Source organism: Lycium barbarum, chromosome 5 (assembly GCF_019175385.1).
Source record: "Lycium barbarum isolate Lr01 chromosome 5, ASM1917538v2, whole genome shotgun sequence".
Taxonomy (NCBI): domain Eukaryota; kingdom Viridiplantae; phylum Streptophyta; class Magnoliopsida; order Solanales; family Solanaceae; genus Lycium; species Lycium barbarum.
Window position 1 is genome coordinate 9,192,146 of NC_083341.1, and position 19,262 is coordinate 9,211,407.

Below are 19,262 nucleotides of genomic sequence, written 5' to 3' on the forward strand. Positions count from 1 at the left end.
GGGTTCCCAGGTGACGTCGGTACAAGGAGATATGAACGTTTTAAGGTCGAAAGGTCAGTGGGCTAGGCCCAACTCGGGACCAACCGAGTTGGCCCAAAAAAATGAAAAAAAAAAATTCAGGCCCAAGTGAGGAGCCATTCGGCCATGGTCCATAAAAAGGATCCAAGCCCATGGAATTAAGTCATGTGGTCAATGAATAAAAGACCACTTAATCATCCAAATTCCATAGAACTTTCAAGAGAAAGAATAGGAGGAAAAACAAGAGAAAAACAAGAACAAAAAGAGGGCATTTCGGGTTTGGCCATAGAAAAATCACCCCTCAAAATCTTGCCTCTAAAATTATTTTCTTGTTGAATTCCTACTAAATTAAGTGTCCTCTACAACTTGGTGTAATTGTTTTGGAAGAAGGAGCACTTATTTCTTCAAGTTGACAACTTGTTCAAGTGAAGAAGTTTGTAGAAAAAGGTAAGAATCAATTCCTTTTTCTTATGTTATGAAGGTTTGTTTATGTTGTGGTATGTGGAAATGAGTAGAAATTATGGAAATAAGGAAGTTTGCAAAGTGGGTATGTATATATATATGTAGCCATGGGTGTATATATGTTGTATACATATATGAGTTGAATTTTATGTTGCATTCTAGTTGTGGTTATGATGGAAATTATATTGGGAATGAAAGTTGAATGAATTTTGGTTGAAGTTGGAATGTAGATGATTATGTCACTGTAGAATAATTTTGTGATATTATGAAAATGAAGTTGTTAAGATGTGAATTATGATTATGGTTGATGAATTTGGAAGTTGGAAACTTGTTATGAAATTGTATGCCAAAGATTTGATGTTTTGCATAAGTTATGACTTTGGCGGAAAATTGTATATCATGTATATCGAGTGTATATCTTAAGGAAAACGATATGAAATGTTTCTAGAACTATATGGTGATGATCATGATGGTTGTTGAATATGAAATTATTGATCTTAGTTGAAAGTTGGGTTGAATTGAAGATTATGTCAACTTGTGAGAAAAATGACTAGTTGAAGGATATTTGTGTTTTAATGTTCATTGTTGATATTGTTGTTGTCGTTTGGGTTGTTGTTGATGATTTATAGCCGAGTTGAATTCTCGGGGTGTCATATGTATAGGGGAAGTGCTGCCGAAATTTCGGTAGACAAATATGCATTAAGTTGAAATTATGGTATTTATAACTTACAATTGGTAAACTTGACCAATTGCAGTTTTCCGACGAAACGGGAAGTGAGTTTGGAAAGGCGTAAGGAGCGTGAAAGGTATGTAAAGCAACCCCAATTCTTCCCTTGGCATGCCCCTAGTGTGTTAGGGTCGGATCCGGGCCTCGAAGGACCTCTTGGCCCTCGGAATCCACAAGACAAAATTTCAGTTTTTCCTTCAGTAGAATTGAACCATTTTGATACGCTTTTTCTGAAATTATGCAATTTTGCTCTAAATTATTCAGAAAGTCATAGAATGTTTGTATAACCTTTTTAGGTGATACTATATGCTTAGAGGGCACAATTTGAGCCCGCCGCCTTGTTTGTCCCAAGGCGGGCCCGCTATTTACGGTTTTGCCCCTAATGTGTTAAAGCTTCCTTTTTAAGCGATTTTTGAAAGAAATGTTTTAATTACCCTACTAATCGCTTAACGAATATTATTTTAAATATTCTGTTAAATATTATAAATTATTTTGACACTCGGAATGACTTCGGGAAAGTTATACTTCTGTAATTTATTAGGATATCCGAAATACATTTATTATGATTCCGTCCGACTCCATTGGATTGGTTTGTCTTTGATACGCTTCATCGAGTCTTTGAAAACATTTATGATATTTTTAAATTGCATTAGTCTCTCACTACTCCATTCGTGGATGTCCCAATGTTTCCCACACTGAGCCCGGGCCAGGATATGTTGTCAAGCGTGATTCTCTGCATTGTTCGCCGCGTCCCGATGTGAGGGGGCAGGTATACGCGTACATGGGTCTGTGGAGTATGATGTGCCATGTCCGCCTATTCTGATCTGATCTGTATGGCCATTTTGATATGACATTATATGATACGGGGCCACGCCCCTTTTTCTGATTCCTCTGTATAGTGGCACCAGCGTCGGGAGGGTGGCCACATTCTGTCTGCCGAGTCCCGTGTCAGGGACCGGATATGATATGATATGACATATGTTTCTGTACGCATTCTGTCTGTTTTGGAAATATGCATTTGACACTCTGGATTCTGTACTCATTTTCTGTAACCATTATGATTTGACTTCTGTGATTCCGCTTTACATATTCAGTACATATTTCGTACTGACCCCCTTTCTTCGGGGGCTGCGTTTTCATGCCGCGCAGGTACAGACGACAGGTTCGCTGATCCATCTGTTTAGGATCCCATCTCTGCTATTTTGGGGCGCTCTCTTCTTCAGAGCCCATCTTTTGGTACAGTCTGTCACTGCTATCTGGATATGTACATTATTCTGGGTATGACGGGGCCCTGTCCCGTCTTATGATTATGATATGTTCTGTAGAGGTCTGTGGATATATCTGTGTGGGTTCTGTACATATGTTTGGGATATTTTGTTCTATGATGGCCTTATCGGCCTATGTGTGCCAAGTCTGCTTTTCTGTTAAATTCTGTAGCGTCCACTGATATTATTATTATATTATTATTCTGTTAATATGCTAATTTGGGTATCGGGTACGTATAGGTGCCCAGCTCGGGCACTGGTCGCGGCCCACGGGGTTGGGTCGTGACATATATTAAGTATATATAGTATATAGTATATAAATATATATAGTATATAAATATAAATAAGTATATATAGTACATATATATACATATATATAGTATATATATTAAGTTATACATATATATGTATACGAAAAGCACTATTCTGTATTGCTGACTTGCTATTAGCCTGTTAGTCAGTAAATATTTAAACTTTAATTATAAAGTTGTATAACATATGTAAATATACCTACAATATACTAATAAATACTATAATATATATATATATATATATATATATATATATATATATATATATATATAATACAAAAAACAAAAAAACAAAAGGTTTTCACCACTTAAAACCGGACCGGTTCCGGTTTGGAATTTCAAACCGGTTAACTGGTTCCGGTTTTTTAACCGGTTAACTGGTTCCGGTTTTTTAACCGGAACCGGCCGGTTTCCTAACCGGTTACCAGTCCGGTTCCGGTTGGAACCGGTTGCCAACTTTATATTGAACTAATGGTTGAGAATAATTTGAAATTATATGACTAACCGGTTATCGATTCGGATGTCCATGTGTCCAATTTCTTTATTGGCTTAACCGATAACCCCACCTTTATAGAATATGTCAAACACCAACAACTCAGGTTGCAATCAGTTTGATTACTTGATTTGTCTATCTTTGAATTGACGGTATCAAAATTATCCATGTTTTCGTAATTTGGGGTGAATGTTTAATTGTTACATAAATTGGATCTTCGTATGATCCTTGTCCAAATCGATAACCATTAAGGCTTCATTTGTTTTCATTAAGATTAAGACGTCTGAATCTGAATGCACATCTGAATGATTAAGATATTATCTCTAGGTCTGAACACTGAATGATTAAGACTGTTTGTTTTTCAATATCTGAATGTGCATAATATATTTATTTAAACATAATAAATATATAATTCAAATCAAAAGATAACTAAATAGTGAAAATAAATTCAAATTTAATAAAAAAAATATTATTTGATAAAAAAAAATGAAACATTTATATTCACTAGTAATGATGGAGATGTTTTATAGTCGTGGTGGGTGGTGAGTGGGTGGGAGGTAGTGGGGTTGAGGTTGGTGGTGGGTTTGTTGGGGAGTAGGGTTGGTGGGGAGTGGGGGTGAGGTTGGTGGTGGGAGGTGGCGGTAGTGGGTAGTGTGGGGTAGGGATTGGTGGTAGGGGCGGGTGGTGTGGGGTGGGGATTGGTGGTGGGGAGTGAGGGTGGGTGGTGTGGGGTGGGATGAGTGTTAGAGTGGGGGGTCGTGGGAATGGGGGGTTGGAGTAGAGGGTGGGTGGGTGGTGGGGTGGGGTTGGAGTGGAGAGTGGGTGGGGTGGGGTTGGGATTGGAGCTGGTGATAAAAAAGTTCCATACAAAAATACCTCTTAATGGTATTAAGACTTAGTTCAAGATTTTAATGATCAAGACCTATTCAAACTCAATAAGTGCTTAGATCTTAATGCAAACAAATGACTCAATGGCTTAAGGTCTGAACCATCCAGATTCAGACCTCCAATAAGTGCAAACAAATGATTGATATCAAACCGCCCGATACCTTATCCGTTCGGTAACAGTTTAGCATATTTAAAAATCGATAATTATAAACATCGGATAAAAAAGAAACATGAAAATCCCTAAAGCCAATAGATTCAAAATGGGGGGTTGGAGTAGAGGGTGGGTGGGTGGTGGGGAGTGGAGGGTGGGTGGGTGGTGGGGTGGGGTTGGAGTGGAGAGTGGGTGGGGTGGGGTTGGGATTGGAGCTGGTGATAAAAAAGTTCCATACAAAAATACCTTTTAATGGTATTAAGACTTAGTTCAAGATCTTAATGATTAAGACCTATTCAGGTTCAATAAGTGCTTAGATCTTAATGCAAACAAATGCACTTAATGGCTTAAGGTCTGAACCATTCAGATTCAGACCTCCAATAAGTACAAACAAATGAGGTCTAAAATTGATATCAAACCGCCCGATACCTTATCCGTTCGGTAACAGTTTAGCATATTTAAAAATCGATAATTACAAATATCGGATCAAAAAGAAACATGAAAATTCCTAAAGCCAATAGATTCGAAATGATGTTATCTTAATCAAACTAAGTTTTTACATGCACAATGTATGATAATCCGAATAAAAAATAATGACCTCATTTGAACCTATAGAATCTGCTCTAGCTTCGCCTCTACGGTCAATTAGGTGTATGCAGGTAGACCACTTTATAACAGTCATTCTCTATACTATTATTTTTGTTATAATGGTCTTTTTTATAAGATCGATATTTAATGTTATACTTGAATTAAATGTGCTCTGTAATAATATTTCGCTATAGCAGTAAAAAAATATCCGAATCAACTATACTGGTATAAAGAAATTTGATTTGACATGCATTACTTTAATTCTAGATGGAGACATTGTTGGTTGGTGGAATGGGGCTCACAATTCTTCCGCATTGTAAAACTTCTCCGTGTGATATTCGTGTACGTCGATGTCATCATTCTTTCTTTAATCAAACTTTGGCTAATAAATCCTTTATTTCTTCCATTTGTTTAACAAGACAAGAAAAGGATACTCCAACACAGACAAATTAAAGTGACTGATTAAGATGTTATCAATATCACCATTTGGATTGTAGTATAAGTGTTAGCTTTGGATAGATTATAATTTATAAGATTCTTCTTGTTTTACGTGGCTGAATTCCCCAACACTCAAAAATCTAGCTCAGTTGGGGCCTGCAGGGTGTCTTAACTTTCAATCAAATATGTTGTGATAAAGTTTTCGATGGAAGTTGCCTCAATAAGGTCTCATCATAGTTATTGTCGATACATTATTAGAAAAAAGGCAATGGAAATTTCAATGAACCATGGATGAGGAGTGTTGATTTGTGATTTTCAGAATCTCAGTCTCTCAGACATGAAATTAAAGAGCCCTCAAAAATTGACAAGAGGCTTTATTATGAATTTCTTTCCCTGTTAAATACTTCTATTCACTATTGAAGTTGAAGGAACAAAAGTACATCTGATTTAGATATGCCGACAGTATATTGAATTTTTACACTCTCAAAATACTAAATTTGACGATAAATAATTATTTATAGCAAGTATAGATTGGTAATTTGAAAAACATAGGAGTAGTAATTTAATAGTCAACAGTATAAAAGCTGCACTGATACGTGACTTGTTACAGTGAAAAGATGCACTTATAGTCTGGCTAAGGGCTGAGGGGTTCATTTGAACCTCCTTCGGTAAAAAATTACACTGTTTATATAATGTTAAAATAATTTTTATGTATATATAGTAGATGTTGAACCCTCTTTGACTTCTTCGTGTGTTTACTTCTTCATATTTTGAATCCTTCTAATGAAGATTCTGGCTCCGCCACTGACTGATAGAGTTTCTTTTTTTAACATTATCCGTGTGTATGTATATTAATTTAAATTGATAACATAAACATATCTAAAGCTTTCTATAGCAGCATTGTATCATCAGTACTTTTTACATAGCCATGACACTTGTTATAATTATACACTTTCTTCATTTAAAATCTTCACCAAATGAAAAATCTCAAAATATTCTCTCTGTCTTTATGTTAAAATAACTGCTATCATAAAACAACTTTTACATAAAGATATTGGATCAACTTCTGGATATATACAAAGATAATAAAATAATCAAACACTCACGTCAGATATATGCTAAAGCCTAATACTCTTTTTATCCTACTTTTAATTAAAGGTTGAAACAGCGTCATTGCTTTTGTCATTACCACAAAATTCACACTATAAAGGATCACGGATTAGTTGATAAAAGTGAACTCGATCTGTTGCACGCCAATAACCAGACAACGAGAAGGAAAAAGAAGGGAAAGACTTATTTTTCATGGGGTTTGAATGACATATATAGCAGCCTTTGGCTTAAACTATTCATTTTCAGTCAACCAGTTGGAAAGAGAGATTTATATTGAATTTGAGTCCAATTTTACGTACTGATGATATACAAATATTTACACAATTAGATCACTTATTAGTTAACTATAGATTCTTAATAGAGATTATTTGGTAATTTGATAAAAATAGTAACTAACTAGCTACTAGTACACCTATTAAAACTCATTTGTAGTATAAACAAATAACTACACTGCCAGAATATATGTAACTTAAGTTCATTTTTACTAGGCAAAAATCGAAATCACAAGCATTATTCTGGCTAGATTGGAATTAACAACTGAATATATCACTATTAGAAAACAGGGAATTAGCGACGGACAAAATTTCGTAGCTAAACAATAAAAAATCCATGCTCATGTCATTTATCTATGAATTATAAGAAAATACAATTAGCGAGGAGCTATTTAGCGTCGGATTAGCTAGGGATTACCGACAAATTCAATAGCTAATTCCATGTTTTCTAGTAGTGATTGTAGATCAATCGTCATCATAAGCATTACTCAATAATCGTATTTAGTAAAAATTCCAGCATGACCAACGACGAATTTTACAAAAGGCAAGTTAAGATGTACGTATAAACAAACTCACGCATGCCAATCGTTTCATGCCTTTAGACAACCTTAACTAGGAGTCTTTTTGGCGTATTTCATGGTCCTGTCTGTCCCAATTTATGTGTCAGTGTGTGACTGATCATAAAATTTAAGAAAGAATTACAAAAAAAAAAACTTGTGATCCAACGCAAAACATAAACACTTTTATAGTTATAGACTATCTGATTAAGGGTAAAATAAGAAGTTTAAAGTTAAATTATTTTAAAATAAATTAAAAAAGCACGATCTTCTTTTTTGAGATAGATTAAAAAAAAACTATGATGCATAAACTAGGAGGAAGGGAGTATTGAAAAAGCGGGACTTTAGAATATGGCATTTGTTTTAACGAAACCTAATAAATGACAATTTATCATTTTTTTTGGAAAAAATGTTTGTCTGGTGAGTTGTTTTTTTTGCAAAAATATCTTACTTTTTTTTTTTTTTGAGGATTCCTAAATTAGATTTTCAAACACTCTGAAAAGCTTAAAAACCTCAGCACTCCCTCCATCTCGTTTTAAGTGTCTTGCTAGGCATGAAGTTTAAGAAATAAAGAGAGATTTTTGAATCAGCTTATAGTCCTAAATTAAAAATGTATATAATGTGTTAAAATGTACGTTGATCTTATGGTTATAATATATAACTTGTCATGTACCATGTTTGAATTGTCAATTTACTAAATATAGAAAGATATACTCTTTTTTTATAGATCAAAAAGAAAAGCAAGACATCTAAATTGAGACGGGAAAAGTAATACTCCCTCCGTCCCATAATAAGTGTCACCTTAACAAAAAATACGCATATTAAGAAACCAATAATGTAATGTGAAGTTTATCAAATTACCCCTTTATAATAAAAATAAATTACGTTTACCTTTTGATTAGAGCATGCACAAGAAGTATACCTTTTGACATTGGGAATCCAACCATACCAAAATACTATGTGGCTTTTTCAATTATCATTTAGATGTTACTTTATTGTCTAAGGATAGAATTGAAAAAAACTAGTTAATTTATGTCTTGATTTCCTAAGATGACACTTATTATGGGATAAAAAAATTTCGCTAGGATGATACTTATTATAAGACGGAGGAAGTAGTATGTATTTGAAGTTTCTCAAATTTGAGGGTTAAATAAGTTTTCATCAACCTTTGGAATGTCTGCGTACGTAACAGCCTTTCGCTTTCTCGTCAACGAGTTGGAAAGATGGATCAAATTCACAAGCTTCATTCTGGAAGGCCGACATGTAACATGTGGCAATTCATACTCGGAGCAGCCCTTGGACGGACAATGTGTCAATATTTTCAATAATATAAAAATGTAAAGCTTCCATATGCACTGATTCCACCAGTTCGAAAGTGCGAAACTATAATATAACAATAACATACCCAGCTTAATTTTATAAGTGGGGTATGAAAAAAATAGAGTGCACGCAGACTTGATTCCTACTTTAAAAGGTAGAGAAGTTGTTTCCGTTAAGTGTGAGACGACTATAATGAGTGAGCAAAAATATTAAAAAGAAAATGAAATAAATTTAACTAAGAAGATTACTTTGAAAAACCTACAATCTTTTAAATAAATGCATAATTCAAGAAAAATGCAACATGAAAGAAATTTTTATATAAGCAATAACATCAATTATTTGAGAATATATATTTTAGTCATTTAGTAAGTTTACAGTAGTTCCTATATATAGTTTTTAGGAGTCTTTTAATCCTACGAAAATTTTTATGCCAACAAATAATATAGAAAATTTATAGTGGTACTTTTTTTTTCTTGTGTAATAATATATTGATGTGAGGCGAATATAATTGAAGAAATATAATCGACCCCAACTATTTAAACTGAAACAGGTCAAAACGTTGTAAACCCACATTTCTATTGGTTTGAAAATTGAAATACTTCCCAACCTCCTTCTAGAAAAGTCAATTTTAGTTTTATCTCTCTTCATAAACCTTCTCGAGCAGGTAGGAAAAGTCCTTTTTATTTACTTATTTATTTATTTATTTATTTATTTATTTTATTTTATTTCTCTAGTTCTCTCTAGTAACCTAGTAATTGGGATCTTTAATTTGCTCCCTTACTGGTTGGATATGAATTCTTTCTAAAATTTATGTGGTCAAGAGATTCAGAGTTTTCCTCTCTAAAGTAAAACTACAAAAAGTATTTTTTTTGTTAGGATTTTATATTTAATGTGTTGATCTTTTGTTTGAATTTTATACATTTGATGTGTTGACTATTTAAAATAATTTTATCACTACATTAATGAAACAAATAATCGTCAGATTTGCTATCTGCAAATGTCAACGACTATCTTTCATGTGGTGTAGAATTGTAGACTTTACTCACTCAAATAGAGTGCTTCTTTAATGCATTAATGCACCATGCGGCGTCCTCATTATTAAGTTAGTTTATATATCGATATCTGGCTGAATATCATTTTTTTTAATACAAAGAAATTGCATTCTTGTAAGTCGTATAAGTTATAAAATAATGCTCTCAAAATTAAAATGTCATATAATATAGGACGGAATGCTTCAATAGTTGAGAAAGGCTAATGAAGTATGCGTATTTCCACAGTCAAATGACCTATTCAGTTGGTTGAATCAATATATTGTTCTCTTTTAAGGAATTATTTTGATTTGATAAAATGCATTCATTGATTAAATTATTCGTATTCTGAGGATGTGCAACCTCAATCAAGGCATTATATACAATATATAGCTCTCTCAAGAAGAGGTAGTTAAAGCATGTTGCATGATTAGAGATGAATCTAAGATTCTAATTTGATGAATTCAACTTTTAAATATTTAGTATCAAACTTATTATATTTTTAAAATTATGAGTTCAGATATAATATTTACTGAAGTTCTTTTGACTATATTAACCGTTTTCTCTTCTCATATTTACTCATAGAAAATTGTAAAGATTTTTTGGACATTTATTTAGATCATTTATTAGCAAGAATAACTTCGCAAAAGAAATTAATACCTTCTTGATTTTGAAAAAAAAAAGAATAACTTTATACAAAATAAAACATGCTAAAAAACAAATAAAAAGGATTGGAGGGAGTAGTATTAGGAAAAGTTTCCTCTATCTAGAAGTATTGCGTTCTAGAAGCCCAGTCACGAAAAAACATTATTTGTCCTTATTTAACTTCTGTTTCAAACCTTAGCCTGTAAAGAAATTTCTTTCTTGTTTCCCTTGGCAAGGCGTAAAAGTCTTATTTTGCTTTCCATAATTGCCAAATTATCTGATTTACGTGTTGCAGTATACCATTATCCTTTTACGTACATACATCTATGTTTAATTCTCAACTACTGCACAAGATCGCAATAAAAAAGAAAATGTAAAGAAAAAGAAAAAGAAGAAATGCAATTCAGTCTAAATCGTTAGATAAAGACATGGCTTTAATTCAAAGCTCCATTGAAAAAATATTGGAGGATATGTGCCAGAGGTAATCCGAACCCGTAATTATTGTTTTTATGGATGGAAATTAACTTAGATAGCCGCCTATCCAAGAAAATAGTCGACAAATACATAATACACGAAATATTAATATATAATTTATATATATCGACTAGCGAATGTAAATATTTTTAGCTGAAAGGTCGACTATGTAACTTCCTCTTTGGTAAATGTATGTATAAGTGTATCACCATATATTAGAGGAGAGTATTTCTTATGTTCCACCCATTACCATCTCTAGTTATTATTCTTTTCTTTTTAAGTACGATTCTTTTTTTCATGTAATAGAGGATTGAAGTCGTACTTAATTCAAAAGTAACCTTTAGTGCAATTTATCATTAAGGGTGTAGTTAGACGCATATAATTCATTCACTCTTAATCAGAGGTTTCAGGTTTTAATCTTAGGAATGAAAAAAAATATTGATATGATTTTTTTTTTATTTAATGGACCTTATAAGGCGCAGATCTGGATATCGAACTCCAAAGCAAGTATCGAACCCAGATGGCCTAGGTTTTGATTGGTTCGAGAGAACCATAAATCTCGATAGGCAGACATATCTTGTTGAATAAATCTTTTTACCACATCTCGTATAATGAAATTCAAACCCCCTCCCCTCCTCGCGGATAGAACTATAATGTACTACTTCCATCTCAATCGAAAAAAAAAAAAAAAGCTCTAGTTCAATGTGCACTAGTAGTGACATTTTTCCCCACGATCCACGTATACAACATACATAATGACCATATTAATCTCCAAATAGTTTGACAGCAATGTCTCAATACCAAACATCTTAAGTCTTAACACTGATCGCAAAATCCAACTGTGAATAAATTAAACTATGAAATCTAAATATAATTTAAAAAAGCAAACCAGACGAAAGATTTGGAAGAACCAATTTACATGTGACCACATGGTGTCATTCAAATTCCAAGACGAAAAACCATTATTGTAATATCCAATCAATCTAGTTAATTAAGAATAATCTATTCACCATAAGTTTTGAATGAAGACAATTTTCGGTTTTAAATTTCAGTTGGTCCAATTATTTCATCTATTCCAATATATTTGCGGCTGGCCATGCCTGCAAGATTCATAGAACTAGATTAGCAACCCTTGTGATAAACACACAAATTTCCCCAATCAAAGGCACATACTATGTTAATTTTACATGTTATAGAATTTCTTGTGTTTGAGTTTATCCCACAAAAGGGCAAAAGAAACCGACCAATTCTTTGTCTTTTCCTTTCTTCTTTCTAGTATCATGGGACATAGTATTTAAAAATATTTTCGTATGGCAATTGTAATAGCTCATGAAGAGAAATAGGAGCTTTATAATAAGGATGTATTTAGGATTCAAATGTTGAGGCCTATTTCAAGTTTAAATCTAAGAGAACAAAACCGTGAGGTCTAGAATATTTGAGGTGACTTGGAAAAATCGTATCAAAGCTAACAATATTTTGATAGTTGAGCTTGAATTGTGAGTTCTCACAGTTGGTTCGAAATTAATATATAGGTTGAAATTAATAATTCACAATTTGTTGACGGCTATTAGTATTACAACATTAATAATCACCTTAAATTGAAGCATTATTAACACATGTTCCATTCATGACTTAATTTGAAGTCCGCCCCCCACCCCCTCCTTTTTCCCCTTTTCAGAAACCAATTATAGTGCAATTTACACAATAAATTAAGTTAACAGAATAAATACCAAAATAGCTACGTATAGTATAAAGTTAAAATTTGAGTTGAAGACCTTTTTGTCACAAATAAACAAATTAGCGGTTAAGATCTTATTGACATAATTATGACTTTATATCTTCGTCAACAAGCTTTCAATTTAATTTTGACCTAAAAAAAAGTTATAATTGGTGCTAATTCACCAACGAATATCTACTATTGGAGGTTCTAGCATCTATACAAATATTGAAATTTAGAAAAAGCAACACCATAGAATGGGGATTATCTCTTTTGATAGGTACAACCGTACAAGAGCAACTGATTTCCTTACTTAAATGATTTCTCTTCAAATAATTCAAGATTCACGAAGGGTAGGTAATTAGGCCTAATATTCTGAAAGATAATTATTAGTTGTGAGGAAATTAAATAATAAATAGGGAATAATGAACTTTATTGTAGGGTTACCAAAGGAAAGAAAAAAATTGAATGTGATTCAAACTTGTGATGCTACGATCGAAATTATGATCTTTTGTATATTGATTTTTTCCCAAGGTCAGAACGAGAGGTTTCTAGAGAGAACTGAAGCAATTTTTGTTTAGACTTTTAAAAGTAAACATGCAAAAATCACACGTTTAAGATGAGAAAGTCAACTTGGTAAAGCGATTTGCACATATTCTATTTCCAAGAAACTTAGATATATGACAAATGTCAGAATATTTATTTAAATTTTGTGATTCAACATGCTGTGATTCTATTTTTCTCCAATTTTGTAATTCTAAATTCATTTGGTAAAACCTGTAGCAGAAGTTTCCATCTCCATTTCAACTGATCACTTATGAATTAAGAAAAATAAAATAAAAAGAGAACACGAACTTTGCAACAGTGAAGCATTACGCCACCTCCAACATTGACTAATATGATTATTTAAAAATGTGCGAATTAATAATTCATAATATCTATTCATGTGATATTCTTTTCATTTTACTCTATCTCCAAATATTATCTCTTGCTGTTTATATTTAGGTCTTACTTTATTTTTTGTTATTTTTTGACTGTTTTAAACTAAACATCTTTTTACACTTAATAAATTCTAACTCCAATACTTTCATTTTAACTTTACGGACTGATTTAACCAAAAAAAAAAAAAAAAACTTTACGGATTGAAATGGTATTTTGGGTATAACATGTAAATAAGATCACAAAATTTAAAAGTGTTAATTCAAGTTGGAGTAGGAATCTAAATTATTTAGGGTTTGATATTCTAAGTTATTTGATATATATCTAAATATAATCTATAGCCAAAATAATATTGAATTAGGTTTTCCATTTGCTAGTCAAACTAGATTTTGCATTATTATATATAAGAATGCTACTACCTATCTTTTATGTAGAAAACACATTCAAAGATACAATTAGACCTTTCTAAACAATCATCTCCTATAATAAAATTTCACTATAAGAATCAAATTTTTTTTTAAACCAATTTTTTTGATATTTCACTGTAACAACCAAAAAATAGCGACAAACGACATCGTTAGAGGATTGACTGTCTATTGAGGTTTGAGTAAATAATATTATTCTTCATACTGAGACGAAAAAAATAGGCACTAAATTATTGAGCAGTTGATTTTTGGTAAGAAAGTTATTTCGGTAATTGCCGTTAGTCCACATAAGATACCCATTTTTTTTTTTTTTGGCGCAGACATTAATGACACAATAAGAACCTTAGTGCAGCTTCCTATATTTGACGGATACCTTTGTAAATTTCAAATCATCTTCCTTAATTCTTCTCTCAGTCAAATCATCAAACACTTAGCCTTCAATCCACAAATTCTCTTCTTTTAAGCCCTTTCCCCACCATTTTTCTTCACCAAAAATCAAAATATCCATTTATAGAAGAAAAACAGAGATGGGTTTTTCAAAAAGAACCTTGTGCGCGTAAATTTCAAGTCACTTTACCCAATTTTTCTCTCAGACAATTCATCAAACACTTTTTCTGTAATCCACAAATTCTCCTCTTTTAAACCCTTTTTCCACCATTTCTCAGCACCAAAAACTCAACAAAAATCAATTTCTCCATTTATAGAAGAAAAATAGAAATGGGTTTTTTGAAAGAAGATAAAAAAACCAGAGTTTTGAGATGGGTCAAAACTATTTTTTTCTTGATTTCTATGTTGATTTCATTTTTACTTTTTTCTGCCCCAGTTCTTCTTGTTATTGCAGATACAATTCTTCCTTCACTATTATTATCTGCTTCTATTTCACCATCTTATCTATCTGTTCAAACTTTTGCTTCTCATCTGAGTAATTATGATTTTCGGTATTCACTCATTGATATTCCTCTCATCTCCATCGTCAGGTCCGTCATCATTTTATGTAAGTATATATACCTTTAATTCAACATTTGATATTTCGATCGTTTGTATTTGAGATAATGGTTAAAAAAACACCTGAATTATCGCTTTTTCGCGAGTTTTCACACTCTAATTATCAATTGTTCCCTTTTCTTACCTGAACTATCACCGTATATGTATTAAAACATACCTCGAAGCTGATTAGGCCAGCTATCAATTGCTCCCTTTCCCTACCTGATTACTCAATTAGGTGTGTTTTAATATATATATATATATATGGTGATAGTTCAGGTAGGAATTACGAAAAAGTGATAGTTCAGGTGTATTTTTTTATGATTAACTCTTTGTATTTTTTGAGAAAATTCAAACATAGTTCATTTAGCGTGTCAAAAAAGTAATTTTTGTAGTTTTACTTATAGTGAGTAAAATTGGTTCAGACATTTTTGTCGAACATGTTATGATCAATTGGTATGTTGAATACTGAAAAGATTGAATTTTTGTGATTTTGGATATAGGTGTTTATAGCTTATGTGATGGACCAAGGCTATCAAGAGGACCATATTTGGGAATTGCCACAATTTGTTCAGTGTCATCTTTGGTGTTTGTATCTTTGAAGGCTTCATATGTGTTTGCACACAGTTCGAATTTGGATCGAGGAGGATACGTTCGAGCTATGGAGATGGCGTTATTCGTATGCTCGTTAGCGTTAGCCGTTGCACATGTAGTTGTGGCGTATCGAATTAGCTGCAGGGAAAGAAGAAAGCTTCTTGTTTACAAAATTGATATTGAAGCTGTAAGTCAATCTATCATATCCCTTTATTTTCTGCTTGATCTTAGCAAATTTTGGTACATGCCAAGAGTGAAGACTCACATGGCCAGTTCAACAAGGTTTTTTAAAAAGAATCACCAACTTGATTTATTTTACTAGAAATAGTACAACCAATTTGAAAAGTAGGGACTAAGGAAGATTATATTTAGAAGGAATATGGGTATGGAATTACAAGTTGGTTGGGTCCATGTGCTGAGAAAGGAAGACAACACTTGTTCCAACTTGACATGCTACAAAATCACACTTTAACTTCAAATTTACCAGTTTCAAAAAAAAAAAAATTAAAAAAAAAACACACTTTAACTGAAAGATAACAAGCAACTGTTTATAATAACTGGAATTATTAATCTAGGAAAAACAAAAGAATTACATGCTACAACGGGTTAAGTTACACTGGAACTCTGAAAGTGTTAACACTTTTTTCATTGTCAGTGTATAGAAATTAGATCCGACTTAAAGCATCTGCCTTGTATACTCTTTCATGCGAAATTTGAATAGTTATATTCCAAAATAGAATTGTGATAGGATTCTGATCTTTGTATTTCGAGAGGCTTGAGATAGCGGTGCAGTTTCATTAAGGAGATTCAAAATATTAAGAAGCTAAGGAAATTTAACATCTGTTGTATGTAAATAAAAATAATCTTGACCTTGTATATATATAATTTTCCGGCAAAAAGGATTTGGATAAACCCCTTTACGCCCTTGGCTCCGCCTGTGACTTGTTGGAACCTGTAAAGAGTCAGCAATGTGTGGTTTTTGTCCACTTGCCAATTGCAACTTCCATGTGCCTTTTGATTTGTTCACATTTGGTTTGAAGAAATACTTTACTTAGATATTGATTTACTATCCTTAATTGATAAATTGAATTAAATATACAGATTTCTTAATCATGTTTAAGGGCTAATGAAAACACATGTAGCTAATGAAAACACATGTCTCTCATTTATTAGGCCTTCTTATTCTATTTTTCTGTGTTTTAATTATCATATTATTACATGAATGCAGGTCTCAGCATTCAAGACCGGATCATTTTATAGATATCTTAAAGTTACTCCCAGCAGAAAGAGTGAAGTTAAACTCAAATCTACAGAGTCCATATGCACATGAAATTGTTCTTCTGGTTTCTTTCGACCAAATCCAGTTTCCACAGGGCAGGTTTCAGGTAATTAATTGCCATATCATCTTCTTAATTTTGAAAATATTCTATTTGATCCACTGTGCACTAAGTTTTTAAGCCTGATTAGGCTAACCGATTAAAAGTAGGCGATAAGCATCAAGTGCTGGAAAAGTACTTTTAGGGTCTGAAACTAATTTTGTAAAGAATTTGTTACGTATTTGGATAGAAGTGTCGAAACTGATAATAAGCAATTAGTTGGTAAAAAGATGCAGATAAGCATTTTTTCTTTTGAAATGATCGAAACGTCGTTAGAAACTATTTAGAAAATATATAAATATAAAGGTTTTTTTTACATACAAGGACGAATGACAGTAATAAAATTGAGATATAATTAACAATAGTATGTTTTAAGAAGAGTATTTAGGATATTGCAAAAGATATTAGGGATAATATCGTAAAAAGGTTTGGTCAAATCAAAATCAAAAGTCAGGAGTGGCCAACTTATGCTTTGGACTGATTTTTATGTTTACCAAACACTGAAATAAGCCAAAAACTACTTATGAATTAGTTTGACCAACTTACAAAATTTACGGAACAATCTCTTTTGTACCGTAGGCCATGTGCTGCCACCAGATTCATACTCAGATTATTGCTTTATTTTTTTCATTTACTCTTTTATGAATTAATTTTTTCTTTTAAACTTTCCAGTCATAGTACATAACTGACTGACTCTTTTACAACTGTTCTGCTTTTGCAAGTATATCCAAAGGAGAGATCTGAAGCCTGATTGGTCAAGAGAAATAGTCTATATATAGTAATATATATATAAAAAATACAATATACTACTCAAGATTATGTATATGTGCAAATGTGGTGTGTTCTGTGTCAGCAGATAGTAATACAGGACAAGAGCATTATGATTCAGCACCCATTGCTCCGCTTAAGCAACTTGTACAGATATTTGTTCTACTTTAATGCCAATTGTGTTTCACAGATTAGCATCTAGCATTTTATTTTTTATTTTTTATTTATGTATCAGACGTCTTGAACTTTGATCTATTAGTTTTTTTACATTAGGTACATGGCTAAAATGGAAAGATATCTTTTATCGACCTAACTTATCTTAAAAAGCTCTCATCTTTTTTTATTAAAATATAGATCAAGTTGAGTAGACCTCTCGTATTGGATGAATTATTATTAAATCAAATATTTAAATTTGTACATTCAAATATAATAAAACACTTAAATCAAAACCTTATAAATATTACAAGTTTCAAAACTTGCTTTGGGGCACTTTAGAACCCCTAAAACGACGATCCAAACGTTTAGGTGGACTTCATGTAATGAGCCGACATTATTGTACGCAAAAAAAAATATTAAGTTTTATATAAAATATTGATATTTTGGGATTTTAAAACATGACTAATCTTTGCAAAGTATGAAAAAAAACGTGATTGGAAAGGTAACGAAAAAAAAAAAAAAAAAAACTCCAACATTAACGCACAAAATTAGTGCGTGATTACTAATGTTCTCTTTTTTTTTTGGTGACCCCATTCACGCACGAAATTCGTGCGTGAAAGACCAAAACTGTGTTTTTGCAGGTTGGTCCTTTCACGCACGAATTTAGTGCGTGAATACTACTTATGTTTTTTTTTTTTTTATACTAGTTTGGTTCAAATTTTTTTTTTGTGCTATTTAAGTCGCGGACTCCTGTTTCCACCCTTATAGTGTTTGCTTTAATTATATATAAATGTTTTTGAGATAATATTTCCTACTATATGTAAGAAAATAAGTAAGAAAATTACTTACTTTATTGAAAAATGTTTTTCATAATATATTTCATTGATACCAAATATACACCCTAAATTTGGACACTTGAGGGAAAGTTTGAACATGAGACCATAATCTTGAATGGCTTGCAAAAAACCCCCCATGCAAGAAAATGTTTCCTACTTTAGTCTTTTGGATGTGTTACAACTTAAAAGTGGTTCATGAATGCGAATACAATTATAACTAAATATATATGAATAATCTACGTCCCCCTTAGTTGTCCTGCGTGATAATTAAAACAAGTAGTATCGAATACACCAACATAGTAGACTTGCATGATTTTAAAATGTTTAGCAAAATCCAAATATTAGAAATAACAATTACTTTAACATGAACAAAAAGTCCAATAATTTGCTGTATAATTCCTTGAGAAATCAATAATTAGTACTTTATCCAACTGGGAGAATCTACTAACCACCTCTTGTTGTATAATTCCTTAAGAACCTTTTTTTCAAGACAATTCAAAAGTTAAGAAGAGCTAGGCTGTATAGCTTCATATTTGTACTTTAAGAGAGAATAATTAACGACCCACCGTTGATAAAGGATTGCCAACTTGCACATCTAGTGATAGCTAATTAGCTATATATGATACTCTAGAAAGGAGATATTTAGGAATTGAAAAAAAAAAAAACAGGATATGCCCTTTTACAAAATTACAGATCACAAAGATAGATTACAATAAAATA

General features: G+C 32.1%; 1 protein-coding gene across 2 annotated transcripts; it reads left to right on the forward strand.

Moving 5' to 3' along the window:
* The first annotated feature begins 14,184 nt into the window (after nucleotides 1-14,184).
* Nucleotides 14,185-17,744, forward strand: LOC132640372 (uncharacterized). Of its 2 annotated transcripts, XR_009582212.1 has the most exons (4): nucleotides 14,185-14,822; nucleotides 15,316-15,593; nucleotides 16,635-16,791; nucleotides 17,505-17,744. XR_009582212.1 is itself a non-coding variant. In XM_060356950.1 (3 exons), the coding sequence occupies exons 1-3, from the start codon at nucleotides 14,546-14,548 to the stop codon at nucleotides 16,734-16,736; spliced, it is 657 nt and encodes a 218-aa protein (XP_060212933.1). In that variant the 5' UTR covers nucleotides 14,185-14,545; the 3' UTR covers nucleotides 16,737-17,744. The 2 variants fall into 2 exon arrangements, 1 of the variants encoding a protein (XP_060212933.1); XM_060356950.1 differs by having other exon boundaries at nucleotides 16,635-17,744.
* The last annotated feature ends 1,518 nt before the right edge of the window (nucleotides 17,745-19,262 follow it).

Bases quoted from the DNA above. Each gene is read 5' to 3' on its own strand.
- LOC132640372 (XM_060356950.1), top strand. From the start codon at position 14,546: ATGGGTTTTTTGAAAGAAGATAAAAAAACCAGAGTTTTGAGATGGGTC. The intron at 14,823-15,315 runs GTAAGTATATAT...TTTTGGATATAG, and splicing joins CAGGTCCGTCATCATTTTAT to GTGTTTATAGCTTATGTGAT. The intron at 15,594-16,634 runs GTAAGTCAATCT...ACATGAATGCAG, and splicing joins ACAAAATTGATATTGAAGCT to GTCTCAGCATTCAAGACCGG.